Source organism: Saxophila tyrrhenica (assembly GCF_035928015.1).
Source record: "Saxophila tyrrhenica strain CCFEE 5935 chromosome Unknown scaffold_7, whole genome shotgun sequence".
Classification (NCBI taxonomy): Eukaryota; Fungi; Ascomycota; class Dothideomycetes; order Mycosphaerellales; family Extremaceae; genus Saxophila; species Saxophila tyrrhenica.
The window spans coordinates 130,888-146,949 of NW_027041739.1; the positions used below are offsets into that span (position 1 = coordinate 130,888).

The 16,062-nt window shown below is 56.4% G+C and overlaps 8 protein-coding genes and 1 non-coding gene across 9 annotated transcripts; 5 read left to right on the top strand and 4 right to left on the bottom strand.

Annotated features, from left to right (window-relative positions):
* Nucleotides 1-711: 711 nt before the first annotated feature.
* On the bottom strand, nucleotides 712-1,631 carry PHB1 (Prohibitin-1, subunit of the prohibitin complex (Phb1p-Phb2p); the record flags this gene model as incomplete). Its single annotated transcript, XM_064801973.1, has 2 exons — nucleotides 712-1,245; nucleotides 1,305-1,631. 2 exons carry the CDS (start codon nucleotides 1,629-1,631, stop codon nucleotides 712-714), a joined length of 861 nt encoding a protein of 286 aa, XP_064659334.1.
* Nucleotides 1,632-1,881: 250 nt separating this feature from the next.
* Nucleotides 1,882-2,477, top strand: QCR8 (ubiquinol--cytochrome-c reductase subunit 8; the record flags this gene model as incomplete). Its single annotated transcript, XM_064801974.1, has 4 exons — nucleotides 1,882-1,934; nucleotides 2,042-2,067; nucleotides 2,127-2,304; nucleotides 2,429-2,477. 4 exons carry the CDS (start codon nucleotides 1,882-1,884, stop codon nucleotides 2,475-2,477), a joined length of 306 nt encoding a protein of 101 aa, XP_064659335.1.
* Nucleotides 2,478-3,437: 960 nt separating this feature from the next.
* Nucleotides 3,438-3,941, top strand: LTR77_004722 (uncharacterized protein; the record flags this gene model as incomplete). The annotated part of the gene is made up of 1 exon (XM_064801975.1): nucleotides 3,438-3,941. One exon carries the CDS (start codon nucleotides 3,438-3,440, stop codon nucleotides 3,939-3,941), a length of 504 nt encoding a protein of 167 aa, XP_064659336.1.
* Nucleotides 3,942-4,629: 688 nt separating this feature from the next.
* Nucleotides 4,630-6,321, top strand: BTS1 (geranylgeranyl pyrophosphate synthetase; the record flags this gene model as incomplete). The annotated part of the gene is made up of 1 exon (XM_064801976.1): nucleotides 4,630-6,321. One exon carries the CDS (start codon nucleotides 4,630-4,632, stop codon nucleotides 6,319-6,321), a length of 1,692 nt encoding a protein of 563 aa, XP_064659337.1.
* A 791-nt stretch (nucleotides 6,322-7,112) lies between these two features.
* hob1 (BAR adaptor protein Hob1) lies at nucleotides 7,113-8,435 on the top strand (the record flags this gene model as incomplete). Its single annotated transcript, XM_064801977.1, has 2 exons — nucleotides 7,113-8,325; nucleotides 8,410-8,435. 2 exons carry the CDS (start codon nucleotides 7,113-7,115, stop codon nucleotides 8,433-8,435), a joined length of 1,239 nt encoding a protein of 412 aa, XP_064659338.1.
* Nucleotides 8,436-8,804: 369 nt separating this feature from the next.
* On the bottom strand, nucleotides 8,805-10,109 carry LTR77_004725 (uncharacterized protein; the record flags this gene model as incomplete). Its single annotated transcript, XM_064801978.1, has 1 exon — nucleotides 8,805-10,109. The coding sequence occupies one exon, from the start codon at nucleotides 10,107-10,109 to the stop codon at nucleotides 8,805-8,807; it is 1,305 nt and encodes a 434-aa protein (XP_064659339.1).
* Nucleotides 10,110-11,347: 1,238 nt separating this feature from the next.
* LTR77_004726 lies at nucleotides 11,348-11,460 on the bottom strand. The gene has a single exon. It is a non-coding gene; the product is annotated as a tRNA-Leu (tRNA).
* An 855-nt stretch (nucleotides 11,461-12,315) lies between these two features.
* On the top strand, nucleotides 12,316-13,767 carry LTR77_004727 (uncharacterized protein; the record flags this gene model as incomplete). Its single annotated transcript, XM_064801979.1, has 1 exon — nucleotides 12,316-13,767. The coding sequence occupies one exon, from the start codon at nucleotides 12,316-12,318 to the stop codon at nucleotides 13,765-13,767; it is 1,452 nt and encodes a 483-aa protein (XP_064659340.1).
* A 482-nt stretch (nucleotides 13,768-14,249) lies between these two features.
* On the bottom strand, nucleotides 14,250-15,764 carry PEX29 (Peroxisome size and maintenance regulator; the record flags this gene model as incomplete). Its single annotated transcript, XM_064801980.1, has 1 exon — nucleotides 14,250-15,764. The coding sequence occupies one exon, from the start codon at nucleotides 15,762-15,764 to the stop codon at nucleotides 14,250-14,252; it is 1,515 nt and encodes a 504-aa protein (XP_064659341.1).
* Between the last annotated feature and the right edge of the window lie 298 nt (nucleotides 15,765-16,062).

The window sequence follows — 16,062 nt, forward strand, 5'->3', positions numbered from 1 at the left end:
CTGAGATTCCATCGAACCACAATCTCGTTTCGTTTCGCGCAGCTGCTGCACAGCCACATGGAGAAGGTGCGACCCGAGCACGGAGGTGTGGCTTCCGATGGCGATCACTTTGCACATTGGACGAGACGACACTCGGGATGTTTCTATCCTAAATCAACCTGGTCGATATGAGCATCGCTTTCGAGGGTTTTAGAGTGCTGTGCCACTTGCTTCGAGAGCAAAGAGGATTGCATGCCAACCTCGCCTGGACTCTGAGACTCGCAGCCCGGCATCCACCCGCCGGATGTGATGACGACTGGCCAAGTAAGGTAAGCACGAAGGACAGCGAGTATCGAACCATTCGACCTGCAAATAGGCATGGAGTTTGAGAGATCCACTTCGACCAGCGAGGGGACGGCGACAAGATTGAAGCCGCTCTTCCGGTGCTTTGAGCTTGCATCTCCAAATGCTGGGTCAGTCTCCAGCGTAGCTCAACAAGCGACGTACCATGTTGTGTTTCTGTCGACTGTCGAATGTCGTTCTAGGGGACCCTGCAGGTGAGAGTGCTTGATATGGGTGATTGTGTGGTATTGCGAGCAGAGAAGAGTAAATGGCTATACTGCACCACAACGCCACTGCTATGCTGTTTCCTCCCGTGCACAAATACATGCAGCCACAAAGCTGCTATGCGAATAATTGTACAGCTGCCTTTTCGTGTCCCTCCTCCATCGTCTACCGCCCGATCCCCAGCAAGAAGTTCCCACCCTGTCCACCATTCCCCTTCCCACCCTCTCCCGCCCCACCACCGGGCAAGTAAGTGACGTTCGGGTTATTCGCCAACAACTGCGCAACATCCTTCTGCGTCTCAATCCGTCGGATCTGAATCAAACCATCACCACTCTTCGCCACTGCCTTGGAAATCACCTCCGCCGCCTCGCTCTCCCCCTCAGCGCGGATGACATTCGCCTGCCTCTCCTGCTCCGCTTTCTCAACAATGAACCGCGCCCTCTCGGCGTCTTGCTGCGCGATCTGCTTATCCTCTACAGCCTTCGTGAACTCCCGGCCGAACGTCATGTGCGTGATACTGACGTCCTCGAGCTGGATGTTAAACTCGGAAGCGCGCTTGAGCAGGTCGGCGCGGATGCGGTTGCTGACGGCTTCGCGCTGGGTGATGAGCTCGGCGGCGTCGAACTGGGCAACGATGGCTTTGAGGACTTCGTTGCCGATGGAGGGGAGCACGCGCTCGTCGTAGTCTTGGCCCAGGTTCTACATCCCATAATCAGTCAAAAGCTGCGCTGTGTTTGTGCGATGAAGCGATAGCGTACCTGATATATCTTCGGCAACATCCCGACCTCAGGCCGATGCAGCACCCTCAGCGTCAAGCTCACCATCTGCAAGTCCTTGCTCCCGGTCGTCGTGCTGATGTTCCTAGGCTTCGTGCGCACATCAAAAGTAATCGCCTTTTGCAGCCATGGTACCAGGAAGTGCGTTCCTTCGTTCACGACGTTCTCTGACACACCCCGTAGACGGTCGAAGATGACGGCGCGGGTGCCGCCTTTGACATCGTAGATGCTGGCGCTGGCGAAGGAGAAGGCGATGGCGGTGGGGATGGCGAAGCGGTAGACTTGGTTGAGCACTCTTGGGGCGCTCATCCTGGCGGGAATGTATGGGAGGGAGGGAGATGGAGTGGTTGCTGGTGGTGTTTCGAGGGAGATGTAGTCGCACTGGTCATAGAGGTAGCTCGAGCGCCAAGACAAGGCCAGGACGAGACTCCCGAAGCTTTGTCCGCGACTTCAGACCTCAGCAATCTTCAACGCCGTCAACTCCACGACTCCGCGCCATTGGACCCTCTTACAACATCTCGACCATAATCAGATACTTCGGCAATCGCTTGCGAACACGATGAGGCCCTCCCAGATCCTGCGCGCCGGCGGTGGTGAGAAGAAGCCTGGCCAGTAAGTGCCCCCAACACAACTCCTCGAACACGCAGCAGTGTCCCTTGAAATCACCACGATGAAGCCTTCACATCACTTTTGAGCATCCACTGACAATTACACCACAGGTACATCGGCCCCTGGGGCGCACTCGGTACACCCCCCATTCTCCTCCCCTGCCCATCCACCCCTTCTAACCCCACGAACCCGCAGGCTCCGCACCGCAAAAAGGCATCGTCTCCTACGCCCTGTCCCCGAACCGTCAATCCCCGCTCGCCGGCACCGTGAACGCGGCGATTTTCAACACTTTCCGGCGAACGCGCAACCAGATTCTGTTCTGGTCGATTCCGATGTTGGTAGCGTACGAGACTATGCAGTGGGCTATTGAACGGTGAGTGACACATATACATGTAGGAGACAAGGGATGGGTGAGGAGAAGCGGTGTTGTGGGAGAAGATACGGCGAGCAGGATGAGAAGGTAGAGTTTTGAGGATATGGCTAACAGGTGTGTGTAGGAATGAGTATCTGAACTCGAAGGAGGGACGGGCGGAGTTTGGGGAGTAGAGCAAAGATTGATCTTGAGCGTGAGATCAAGTGTAAATATGTGGTTGACGAGCGAAGGACGGGGTATAGAAGTGTATCACCAAGTCAATGAAGCGGTACAATTTTTCATTCCTGGGAGAGAATAGGTATCCCTCTGACTCTGTGTTGCCTGTCCTGCACGTCTGGAAGTGTGCACACTGATATGCGCGACCTAGTTCTCTGCCTTTTGGACGCTCATTCACTACTACTAAGCTATGCGTTACTTCCGCGATGCAGTTGAAGAGACAAAACACGAAAGATCGAAAGCAATGTGTAACAAGATAAGTATATTCGGACAGCTATACCAAAAGACTAGGACCAACCACCATCAGAGTCTTTGATTGCTAGGAACATCGAGCACGCATATTATCTGCAGTCCCATAAGATCTACGCGACCACGTCTCCACCGCGCAATGAACGACAATGGCATCCTACCCTCTTTGTTCGGCGAGGTGGGTAGACAACGGCACACTAACAATGGCGCACTCGGTCGTCTGATCGGCGAGACTCAATGGGACAACACATGTGCTTTGTTTGACGAGGTACAATGGCGATTGTCCGGCCGACGTACAATGAAGTCGAGGATCAGGCACACACCATAAATATACCCGTCTGGATCTACTGGTGCCTGTCAGAATCGGACATCACATCAACGAGAGCGCTACCACCTCTACAAAAGACAAACAAGCTCTTCACATACCCCAACAAGGACCCATCGGAAGAACAACTCCCAACCCAACAACCAACATGCCTCTCCATGCCCAAAACCCCATGAGGCACGAAACCTACTACCCAGGCAACCTCTCCGTCGACTTCTCCTCCCCCTCCAGCCGCCGCCGCTCCTCCCGCTACGAGCCCGGCGACTCCTCCCACCGCGCCCGCCGCGACTCCTCCCCCAACGCGGCCCGCTACTACGCCTCCCGCGACACCGGCTAACTCACCATGGACTACACGGGCGCCGACGGCTTCCGTAAAGCCTACTCGGGCCGCTACCGCTCCCACGACGACGGCGAGCGGCCGGAGCGCCGGCTTGAGCGCGACGAGAGCCGGCAGCGCGCAAGGACGGATGCGTGGCACCGCTATACCGACGGGGAGAATGCGCGGAACGACCCTTCGTCTCGGCGCCGGGGCGTCGCGGATCTCTACGACAACGACTATGAGGTTCAGCGGCGGTACTTTAGCCCTCGCCGCAACGGGCGGAGCCCCGTACGGAGAGAGTCCGTTCGTGCGCCATCGACTTCCCGGTATGATGAGGAGCGCCGGTCGGAGCGTCGGAGGGCAGAGTCGAGCGTGAGGCGGAGCGAGTCGCGGGAGCCATCGTATCGGCGACGGGACTCGACGACGCGAAGGACTTCCCCTGAGCGCCGGACAACAAGGACGAGAAGCCCCGTTCGTTCGTCGCGGAGGGCTTCGAGGTATGGTGGCGATTTCGAGTACCTGATCTAGGTGCTGATGTTCCCTTTGCGCGGTGAGCGTAAGCCAGCCTTGAAGGAGTGGTGAAGAAGGGTGGGTGGTGTTGAGGTAGTGATTTAGTGAAGCTCATCCGAACATACTTCTCTCACACATCGCTTTTTATTCTTTCCGTGTTTCGTCTCTTCGATTCCATCACGTGATCGACCCGTAGCTTGGTTACTTAGTAGTAATGGAGCTGTTGCGTTTTACATTTGACATTTTACATTCAGGTATCTCTATTTTCATCTCCGAGCGACAAGGTGAGATCCCTAACCACTGTTCGTCCCGTGGTTGTTTGTAAGGAATAATGAGATCGATCTCCCTGTCAGATGTGGCTTTATTGACTCCGAGATCCGGCCTCGGGGACCAAGCCGCGAAGCGAGAGATCCCGAGATATCGTGCAAGGATGACGACGATCACATGCTCCTAATCCTAGTAACCAGGCTGTGCTGCTCAGGTCACCGGAGCTGCACATCTTATTACAAAAAGCCTGCGACAAATGGACACATCTCCTCTTTGATAGTCCGACGGTATACTTTAGCATAACCTGGTTACCTACGGCTTTTGAAGCTCTCGCGACCTACAAGCTCGAACACATCTAGAGCTCGCTACCAGCAACTCCAAGACTCCGACTCCGACCTTGTATCTATGTACCTAACGGACCGACCCATAACCGCATGAGATGAGCAAAACGACCACGGCTGCAGGCCGCATCTACCTCAACGGCGTGGATGAAGAACAGGCGGATGGGAAGCTGAATTGGGATCTGAGTGCCTGGGAGCCGAAGAGTCTAACTGGGGTACCCCGGAGAGAACCATCGACGAGCTCGGCCAAGCTGGAGGGTGGTAGCTCTCGCACCGGCGAGCCTCCCCAACGGTCACCCGCGCGGTCTCCGGGGAGGCCGCCTGGAAAGGCTCCCAGCGGTTCGTTCGGCGAGACGGGCGAGAGTCGCAGTAGTCGGTTCGTGGAAGAGATGGCGACGGATATCAACGCTGCGTCCGCCCCTCCTCCCGCAGAATCGAGCACGGGGAGAAGGAGTAACAGCGTGGGCAGTAGTGTGCCGCCTGCGATGGTGAACCCGGCCACTGTACCTATTCGTACGAGCTCGAAGGGCATGAACGGGGAGGCGTCGACGAGTCCGAAGCAAAGCAAGAGTCCGAGGAAACATCGGAGTATGGCGAGTGTGCCGGAAGAACAGAGGAGAGGGTACCCGGAGGTGGATGAGCGGAATTGGTTGGCGCAGGGCAAGAATGGCGGTGGGAGGAATGGGAACGGGCATACGCCTACGACAAGCCAGTCGAATACACATGGCAGCTCGTCGGCGGCGATTGGGAGTGACAACATGTTAAGGGGGGTGGGTGCGGATCTGGTCTCAGGCATGTCTTCGGAATGGAGCACAGAAAAGGAGAATATCCTCAAAGGCCCCTTTGACTACCTCGAGTCGCATCCGGGGAAAGACATCCGCACGACGCTCATAGCCGCCTTTAACAACTGGCTGCAAGTCCCCTCCTCCTCCCTCCGCATCATCACCGGCGTGGTCACCATGCTGCACACCGCCTCCCTCCTCATCGACGACGTCGAAGACTCCGCGCAGCTCCGCCGGGGCGTGCCCGTCGCCCACCAGATCTTCGGCACTGCGCAAACAATCAACAGCGCCAACTACGTCTACTTCTGCGCCCTCCAAGAACTGCTCAAACTCAACAACCCCGAAGCCATCCGCATCTACACCGATGAGCTCCTCAACCTCCACCGCGGACAAGGCATGGACCTCTTCTGGCGCGACACCCTGACCTGCCCGTCCGAAGACGACTACCTCGAAATGGTCGGCAACAAAACCGGCGGCCTCTTCCGCCTCGCCATCAAACTCATGTGCGCCGAGTCCCCCACGCACAACTTCAACCCTTCCACCTCGCAAAACCAAAACCCCACGCCCACCGACTACATCCCGCTGGTAAACACCATCGGCCTCTTATTCCAGATCCTCGACGACTACCGCAACCTCTCCGACCCGGCCTATACGTCCAACAAAGGCCTGTGCGAAGACCTGACCGAGGGCAAATTCTCCTTCCCCATCATCCACGCCATCCGCGCCGACCCGCACAATTTGGTGCTGATCAACATCTTAAAGCAAAAAACGCAGGACGATGAGGTGAAGCGGTACGCCGTGAGTTATATGGAGCGCATGGGCAGTTTTGGGTATACGCGGAGGGTGCTGAGGGGGCTGACGAAGAAGGCGGTTGGGTTGGTGGAGGAGGTGGATGGTGGGAGGGGGTGTGGGGGCGGGATTGTGGAGGTGTTGGAGAGGATGAGGGTGGAGAGGAAGGAGGAGGTGGGGGGGAAGGATGGGGGAAGGAGGGAGGGGAGGGGTTCGTGATTCTAAGGGATGGAATGGCGTGGTGCATATGAGTGTTGGATATCCCCGTGGCTTGTTCGTAGCGGGAGCCGGCTTGGTCGCAGGCGCTGCTGGATGTGCTACGGAATTTTTGTAATACCCCATTACTTGTGTAGTGTAGTATATTCCGGGCCTATATGGCCCCTTATCGTTGTCAATACCACTGCGAGGTCTACGTTGAACATTTTCCTCTCGCCCTACATGTATGTACCTCGCAGATCCTCAATGACGTATCGCGGCTCTGCCATTGCCAAGAATACCTCGAATCTGCCCGCATTCGGGGCGATGCGACAACACAGATCCATATTCCGCCTTCTGTATGCTATGCCGCTCGCAACTTCATCGTATCGTGTTGACGATTAGAGTGAAGGGAGGATAGTGCATGGCAGACGGCTCCGCGCAGAACCGGCGGACGGAGCATCAGACCGGCCAAACTCTCCTACCGCTGCTAAGGTGGTTCTAGCTGGGCGCTCAGCCACGGCCTCCGTCATATCCGACGACCGTTGGTGGGAGGTTGCTGTTTCGCTGCCTCTACATCCACGCTGAGGGGAGCGGTATAGGCTTCTGTTGCGCATACTGTAGCCTTTTGGTTGCCTTCGGTTCAGCATCTAGACTCAGAGCAGACACTGCTTGACTACGACACCGCCAATATGAGTTGGAAGGGCTTCTCCAAGGGCGTGGGCCGGGTATGGCATACCACAATGCATGTGCATGGAAGGGTGGACAGTTGACGAGATGTATAGGCGCCCCAACAATTCAAGCAACGGTTCAACATGGGCGACATCACCAAAGACCCCATCTTCATCGACGCCGAACGCCGCTTCGCAGACCTCGAGAATGAAACGAAGAAGCTGCATGATGAGAGTACGAAATACTTCCAAGCCATTAACGGCATGCTGGACCACCAGATCGAGTTTGCCAAAGCGACGGAAGAGCTGTACAAGCCCATCTCCGGCCGGGCGAGTGATCCGAATTCGTATGTGGACGAGGTGGGGAATGCGGAAGGGATACGGGCGTGTGAGGAGTACCAGGTGATTGTGCAGGAGTTGAAAGCGAGTCTGGCGCCAGAGCTGGAGTTGATCCAGACGCGGATCGTACAACCAGCGGAAGAATTGATGGGCATCGTGAAGAACGTGCGGAAAATGATCACCAAACGCGACCACAAACAACTCGACTACGACGCCACGAAGAACAAGATGCAGAAACTGCAAGCCAAACCCGACAAGACCGCCAAAGACGAAAAAGCCATCTGGGAGACCGAGAACAAACTCGAAGAAACGACCTACGAATACAACGCCTTCAACGATCTCCTCAAAGAAGAACTGCTGCGCTTGTTCCAGCTGGAAAAGGAGTTTATTCTGCCCCTGTTCCAAAGCTTCTACTACATGCAGCTCAACGTCTTCTACACGCTCCACGACAAGATGCAGAATATCGACATCGGCTACTTCGACCTCACACTAGATATCGAGGACGCCTTTGAACGGAAGCGCGGCGATATCCAGCAGCAGGCCGAGAGCATCAGTATCGTCAAGTTCAAAACTACAGGGCAAAGGAAGCCGTTGAAGTTCCAGCAGAGGTTGGGGATTACGAACGGGCCGCCTGGACGCTCCAACTCCACCTCCTCCGCCGGCTCTTCCGTCCCCCCAAATCGTAGGATAACGCACGACTCCTACGACACCTCCTCCTCCTCCGCCGCCCCGCCCCCCTACGAAGCCAACGGCGACCTCGGCCGCTCCGCCAGCACCGGCAGCAACTGGACCTCGGCCGCCAAAGGCAAAGCGGCGCCTCCTCCCCCAAAGCCTAAACCAGGCAGGTTAAGCGCGAATCCGGCGGTGGAAACGGTGACGGCGCTGTATGATTACGAGGCGCAGGCGGAGGGGGACTTGAGTTTTAGCGCGGGCGATACGATTGAGGTTGTGTCAAGGACGGAGAATGCTAATGAGTGGTGGAATGGACGGGTGGGGGGGAGGAGTGGGCAGTTTCCCGGTGAGTCTCAACATTCCACCCCCTCAACTTGTAGGGTGTGGTGAAGGGGGCTAAAGGATGGTGTGCTAATGTAATTGGTGATAGGCAACTACGTGCAGCTGAACTCGTAGCGTGGGTCGAGGCTTGCGGGTGGGAGGAGGGGTGAGCGGTGGACTGCTTGAGTTTTGACGAAGGACTTGCAGCTGGCGCTCTGAGGGGTGGGTATATACGGTAGGGCGGCTGATTGATTGATTGGTTGATTGATTCATAACGTTGACTCACTTCAATGAATGGAATGGAGTGGCAGACAACAGGACAGGACAGGACAGGACGAGATTACAGAATAATGGCATTGACTATTAACTCCTTCCCCCCTATACCTACTCCCATCTCCTTTTCCATTTTCCGCTCTCTCCTCTCTCTCTCCTCACTTTCCAATTCCACTCACCCCTTCCCTTCCTCCCCTTCTCTCTCACTATTGTAAGTGGGAAGGCAGCTGTCTACAAGCACACCATCACCCCCGCAACAGCAGCCACAGCCCACCACACCTTCACCACCTTTCCAGACCCGGACGCGGAGCCAGTGGCCGGTGGGGCGTTGTAGGGGGTTGGGGGGTTGCCTGGTGCGTAAGGAGCTGGAGCCGAAGGCGCCGGGGCACCGGGAGTGTTGACTGCTGGTGGTGCCGGAGCGGGGGCGGGAGCACCTGGAACGGAGGGCGCGGGAGCTGGGGCGGGAGCTGGGGCGTAGGCGGTGTTGACTGCTGGCAGCGCTGGGGCGGGAGCAGCGGGGGTATTGCCTGCCGGAGGCGCTGGTGCTGGGGCCACAGGAGTGTTGACAGCAGGATACGTCTCCGCAGGCTTCGACGGCGCGCCGTAAGTCTTAGGTGTCTCGACGGCCGGCGGCTGCGCAGGGTACGTCTCAGCTGGCGGCGGGGCAGGCACGCCGGGAGTCTGGACGCTTGGTGGAGGGGCGGAGTAGTACGTCGTGGGGGTCTCGACGGCTGGAGGAGAAGGAGCGGGGTAGGTCATGTTGTTCGCTGGTGGGGCGGAGGGGACGGCGGGGTAGGTTTCCTTTGGCGGCATGGAGGGATAGGTCTCCTTGGGTGGTATGGAGGGATAGGTCTCCTTCGGTGGCATGGAGAAATAGTGCGTCTCCCACACCGGAGTCTTCTGCGAATACCCCGTCTGCATCCACACCGGCGTCGAGCAGTTGGTCTCGACCTCCACAACCGACGTCCCCATCGGCTGCGTCCAGACAGGAGTCTCGGACGTCACCCACACCGGCTCGGTCGACGTCGAGGTTGTGCAAGGCACCGTCTCGTACTCGGTCTTCGTCACCGGGGTCCAGACGGGCGGCATCGTCCACACCGGCGTCGCTGCAGCGGAAGTCGGGTACCAATAGCCCTCGGACTCCACACCGGTCGAGTACGTATGGCCCTTGTCGGTGCACGAAGCGCTGCTGCAAGCCGGGTACGTCCAGCTCGGGTGCTCATGATCCCAAGACTTGCTCATGCTCGTGGGGTGCGCACAGCCCATGTCCGAGCACGAGGAAGAGTCGCACGCCGGGTACGTCCAGCTCGGGTGCGCATGGCTCCAGGGCGTAGGGGTGGCGGTCGGCAGGCAGGAGGTGGGTGCCATGATGTGCGTGGAGCTGTTGGTGCATGCGACGGTGACGTAGACGGTGCTGCTGTAGGCGTTGGTCATGGGGACGGTGTGGTGGTAGTTGGGCTGCGTGGAGTAGGTGGCGGGGATGGAGATGTTGTAGTGGGAGAGGAAGGGCATGGGGGGGATGTCCATGGCGGCCATTTTGGGGGGTGGGAAAGCGAGTGTGTGAAGCGAGTGACTTGGTTCTTGAAGCGAATGAATGGGGAGAAAGGAAAGAGGAGGGCGCGAGGAGTGGGAGGGGTTTTTATACTGCTGTGGAAGGGTTGGTGAGGAGGACAATTTTCAAGAGGTGGGCGTGCGGTAAAGAACTTTCTTCGCGCTCGAATAGGAGCATGGAAGATATTCTTACCCTGGGACAGTGAGCGGATAGGGCTGGTAGCACCCAAAGAACACTGCAGAAAATATCTCCGCAAGAGGGGAAGAGTTGTTTCCGGTGGAGTAAAACGCTTACCGTGTGTAGGGTCGACGGCTGTGGAAGCTCCCATATGTGCTGACCACAAACTCTCTGGCTCAAACAGGCGAACCTTTGCTGGATGCCGTTGGTGACTTCGATCCAGTTTCTATTTCGGAAGCCAGCAAAGAATATTCTATCCGGTCATCTGCTCAACGCATGGCGGGTTCGTCTTGGTACTTCGGTCCATCAACAGTGGTCCTAGACGTCGGCCCGGCATAGCTTCACCACGGCAAGCCGACGTCGCCGAATCGTGGATCGCTGACGGGTAACCAGGTCACGAAGAAGCAAGTCTTGTGTGAGGAGGTTCTTGCATTCTGCCTTACCTTATTGACGTTCGCTCTGCTCCCTGTCCGCTCGGCGAGGGTCTTTGATGCTCTCTCCCTGGGCTGGGCGCAGACAAGGCAACAGTCGTCCACTGGAGTTTTTTTGGCTTTCCATAGGTTGGTGGATCATCGATGGGGGTTAATTTGCGGTGTTCTTTGCTGTACAATGGAGTAGTCTTGGGGTTGCCTGAACAGTCCTGGCTGTACGACGTTTTGGCCACACCGTCACACGAGAACGTATGCCACTGTCCAACATAGACTTGGAGTGAGGCCCCCAGCCCATCCAAAAGAATAGCAGTGCTTTCGATTCGTTCGTAGGACCTTGGGAGGGCGTAACGCAGCAGGCCAAGAAGGGCAAAACGAAAGCAAAAGTTTATCTGATCGATTGATACTGTTTAAGATGGATTAGCACACAGCTTCGTAGGAAGGAAAACTCGACTGCCCGTTACGTATGGCTCAGATTAAAGCATACTCGACCATGAGGGCATTCCTACGCCCCATGAAATCACAGTATACCTCGCCCCCCATCCCTAAGCCTTCTACAACAGCAAAAACCAATCTTCCTGAAAATTAAACGGGCCACAAGAAGGGCAAAAAGGGATTGACAAGAGAGGGATTCGAACCCTCGCGGGCAGAGCCCATGAGAATACTCTCGACTGGGTCGAGTAAGGAGAGGTCCTTGAGTCACACGCCATAACCACTCGGCCATCTTGCCCGGATCTACCCGATATTCCTTCAAACCGTATATGACAGGTGGTCTTGGTACTGGTAAGCTGTTTGCCACCGAAGCGGGCTGCAGGTCGAGGTAGCCCTGCAGGTGGTGGACAGGGGGGAGGTTTCAGCGGGACAGTTCTGGCGGGATGACAATCAGCTTCGCCCGCACGTCTTCCCTACAGCTCAAGGGCATTACCTGTCATCAACGACCATTGACAAGATGAATCGACAAACAACAACAGTCAGGCCTGAGTTACACTCCGAAGTCGCAAGGATGTCAACATCCAGACCCTTCCGTCCGCACTTGGGGACCAGCGGAGGACCGAGACCGCGAGGGAAAAGTGGAGTGATCGATTTCTCATCAATGTCTGTGATGTCTTCCTACAACAAGTCCACAATTCCCCATCATCATTTCGTTTGTATTCACTTGCCGTCTCTTACTAAGAGTCGTTGCGGTCATATTGCAGAACCATTTGCACGTGGCAAGAGCGTTGTCTTTGTCTTCAGCCGAACCTCAACTTCCAAGACTACTTCATCACATCAAGACCATTGCTTCTGTCTCAACGGCTTAGACACAGGTCTCACGTCTTGGTAATACAACTACACTCGGCCTGCAACGAATAACGGACCTTGATCTCTTCATCTGACGTACTTCCGCGACTAGCCGGTACACACTTTCCAAGAGATCACGCGACTACTTCACTTGCGAGTAAAGCCGGAACAGAATCGCGAGTCTGATCTACAGGATTCGGCATAGACCTCCACAACGAACAGAGAACGGCTGGGCTTGCAACGTTGCGGTAAGACCCTCTCAACGGTCTCCCACGTCGCAAGCCTGCGTCTGGCAGAAGCAGATATGCTTCCCATCCCCAACCCCGAGGACTACGACGTCTCCCTTGAGAATGGATTCCTGCCTACCACCCCACCGCTCGAGCGTCTTCCAGATTCCTACTATGAACCGTGGGAGCATGTGGTGAAAAATCTGCAGGGTCTGATATTGAGCAAGAGGTTACGAGAGGTGGTGGATCGGTTACCGGTACTGTCAACAGATCGATTGTTCGGCGAGGCGCAATGGCGGAGGGCATACAGTGCGCTCGGCTTCATCGCGCATGCATACATCTGGGGAGGTAACAAGCCTGCTGAGAGGGTACCACCACCGATCACCGTCCCATTCCGCAAGACCTGCGAGCATCTCGAACTACCAATGGTCGCCACATACTCTGGCCTCTGCCTGTGGAACTGGAAACCAATATTTGAGTCGGAACCAGTCGACACTCTAGCCAACCTCGACATCATCGACACCTTCACTGGCTCCCTCGATGAGAAATGGTTCTACCTCATCAGCGTAGCCATCGAAGCCAAGGGCGGACCTTTGGTCCCTCTAATGCTCCACGCCATCGAATCAGCCAACCACGGTAATCGAGCAGCCGTTACGCACTTCCTCCGCGCCTTCGCTGAGCGGTTAGACGATATTGGCACCACCCTCCTCCGCATGTACGACGACTGCGACCCCCACATCTTCTACAACCGCATCAGACCTTTCCTCGCCGGCAGCAAGAACATGAGCGATGCCGGACTGCCTAACGGCGTCGTCTTCGACGATGGCGGGCCGATGAACAAGCAACGCTACGTCCAGTTCAGCGGAGGCAGCAACGCTCAGTCCAGCATCATCCAATTCTTCGATCTGGTCTTGAGCGTCGACCACCGCCCTACCGGCGAGAAGAAGGCCGACGTCGACGAAAGGTCGGAAAAGCGCAAGCCCAAGAAGCCCGAGCCGAACTTCATCCACGAGATGCGGAAATACATGCCTGGCCCACACGCTCGCTTCCTCGAGAAGGTCGGCCAGGTGGCCAATATCCGCGACTTTGTCCAACGCCATAGCTACGACCGCGAGCTGAGCGTAGCGTTCGACGCTTCGCTGGCGATGCTCAGCGCTCTCAGGGACAAGCACATCCAGATGGTGAGCCGGTACATCATCGTGCAAAAGGCCGCGGCGAAAAAGCTCGAGGAGAGCAAACCCAAGGACGATAAGGCGCTCGCTCATCGCCCCAAGCGCGACTCTTCTTCCGCCGAAAAGCCAGAGGAGAACCGCAAACTCGTCGGCACAGGCGGATCGTCGCTTATCCCCTTCTTACGACAGGCGAGGAATGAGGTCGGGGAGGTGGCGACGGAGAGCTGGACGAGACGATTATTGAGCAAGCAGCGCGGTGGGAAGGGCGAGCCTCCGGGCGGTGAGCAGGAGAAGATGCAGGGCTTGTCGGCGGTGTGGAATGTCGATGAGACTTCGGGAGGGCTGTGTTTATATTGAGCGGTGGTTTCAAAGGATAAAAGTTAAGACACCCTCGCGGGTATGGGTTATGAGTGAATGATACATCTTCATGAACACTTAAGATCGCCAGTGTCAACCTCCGCTTTTTTAGTGCCTCCTCCCTGCTGACTGTGCTGTGATGCCTGCCGTGTGTCGGATGCATCGTGTGAGCTGCCAATTATCGGGACACGGACCACGTCTGCCTCGTCAATACAACAGGCGCAGTATTGCGGGACAGCACCAGGAAGTGGAAGAAAGTTCGCCATTTCGTCCTGTCACCTCACTGTCGCGAAGGTGAACATGGGTGGGCGTGGCGTCTGCATGCAGCCTTGTGCCGTTGACGACCGAAAGGGGAAGTAAAGAAAGACCAGAATGGCCCATCTTGAAGCTTTGAATAGTGGCATTGCTTCCTCGCAAGCCGTCACGTCGAGAATGATACCTTCTTGTCGACATAGCTCATAGCTCATATATCATGAACCCATCTACCCAGGCTTCGAACCCGCCCTCTCAGCAACCTTCCTCTCCACGACCCTAACCCACCTCCTCCGCCTCCAGTCCCCACGCTCCACCAACCCATTTCCCTCCTCCCACCCACTCTTAGGCACGAACTTCTCCTTGCCCTTTTTGCCTTTCGTCGGCGTAGCGGCAATGCTCTCCACAACATCCACAGGCAAATCGTAAACCCACCTCTCGCCCTCCGTCTCAATCTCGACACCAGTGATCATGCGCTGCTCCACCCACTCTCGAGAGCCAAGATCGAGCATCCATTTCTTGTCCTTCCACGCCCAGCCAGTAGGCGGCTGGACATCTTCGAAGAACTGCGTCCCCTTCGCTCTGGCGCCTGCGATGCGGAGGGGTGAGAGAGGGTCGTAGGGAGATGGGCTGAAGAGCCAGGATTCCCAGGTATCGCTGTAGAGGTGGTGCTTTTGGAGTTCAAAGATCTCGACTTGGCGTCTTTCGGGCGGTTCGTCGAGGATGATGTCGGCGTCGATCCAGGATTTTAGGAGGGCTGAGAGGTCATCGAGGCTCGTTCTCAATTGACTCAAGTTTCGGGTTGAAAGCAGAACTGGTCGAATGTTGGGATGGCCCATCAGTGTCGCCGTCCAGCCTGCGAGGAAGGCGATGTATCTCCACGGGATGAGCTGGCTGCCGATGAAGGCTGTGCAAGATATCGTGAAGAGGAAGAAGAACACCGTAGAGCTGATTTTCTCATCGCTGAAGTTCGTGTAAGGCGTAATGTATTCGTTAGCTGCATCGTGTAGGCGTGAGAAGTCTTCCATTGAGTTCTGCAGGTCGCGCATGTTGTGCATGAAGTCTTTACTGAGATCTGGTGCTGGCTTGACTCGTGAGGCAGGAGCGATTGCTGGACCAGTGTAGCTAGGCTCCAAGCGTGGGTCGTTCCTACTGACAGGATGGCGAGCCATGAATGAGGGGATCATGATGTAGAAAATAAGTCCAACGAGAGGCGCGACTGGTAGAAGGTGTGGGTTGAGCGATAGGAGTGACCAGACAGCTAGAAACGCTAGAGTAGCGGTCGGCTGCTTCCAAGTGAAAAGGTGTATGAGCCTGTTCTCCAGCACAAAGACAATACCAATGCGAGCGTTGAAGCGTCGGAAATTGGTTGTCATCATGGGGAGAGAGAAGGTCGGCCGGTCGACGTACTTCCTACTGCGGCGGTCCTTCTTCTTCGTACTTGTAGCATCGTCGTCGTCGTCTTCTAGCGCATCGCTTGGGATGGCGTACGACAGCATGCTGGCTACCATTCGGTCTCCCAACCCTTGCCGGACGGGCCCTGAGTACTGCGTCCCTATGGTGTCCTTGATCTTGTCCATGTTGCCCTTGAACTTGTCTCTCTTTCGAGCTTTCTGCTCTGGGTCGGACGATGACGGCGCATCAAGACCTTCCTCCTGGGAAGGTATCCTGAAGACCGGTATGGGGTCATCGCGGTTGGCGATGGTCGAGTCGGAGCGCTCGAGCGCATTGTCGCCGTCGTCCATTTTGTTGGGTTTTGGGCTCCGCCGCAGGAGCTATGCTAGCTGCTATCGCTGGAACATGGTGGTGTGATGTTGTGTATCGACCGTATTGAGTTGAGCAGCTCGCAGTGAGTGTCACATGCAATGCCAAGCCTCTAGCACCTCGGAGTTGACACTACCTATCGAACGTCTTCCCATCTCGCAACAGTGCAACTCAGAATTCAACGTCCCAAGGCAACGGTTTGGCCACATGTACTTCCTACGATGGACCTTCGAGGCTCAGGTGAGTACGAGGATAAGGCAAAGCTGTACTAATGCATCT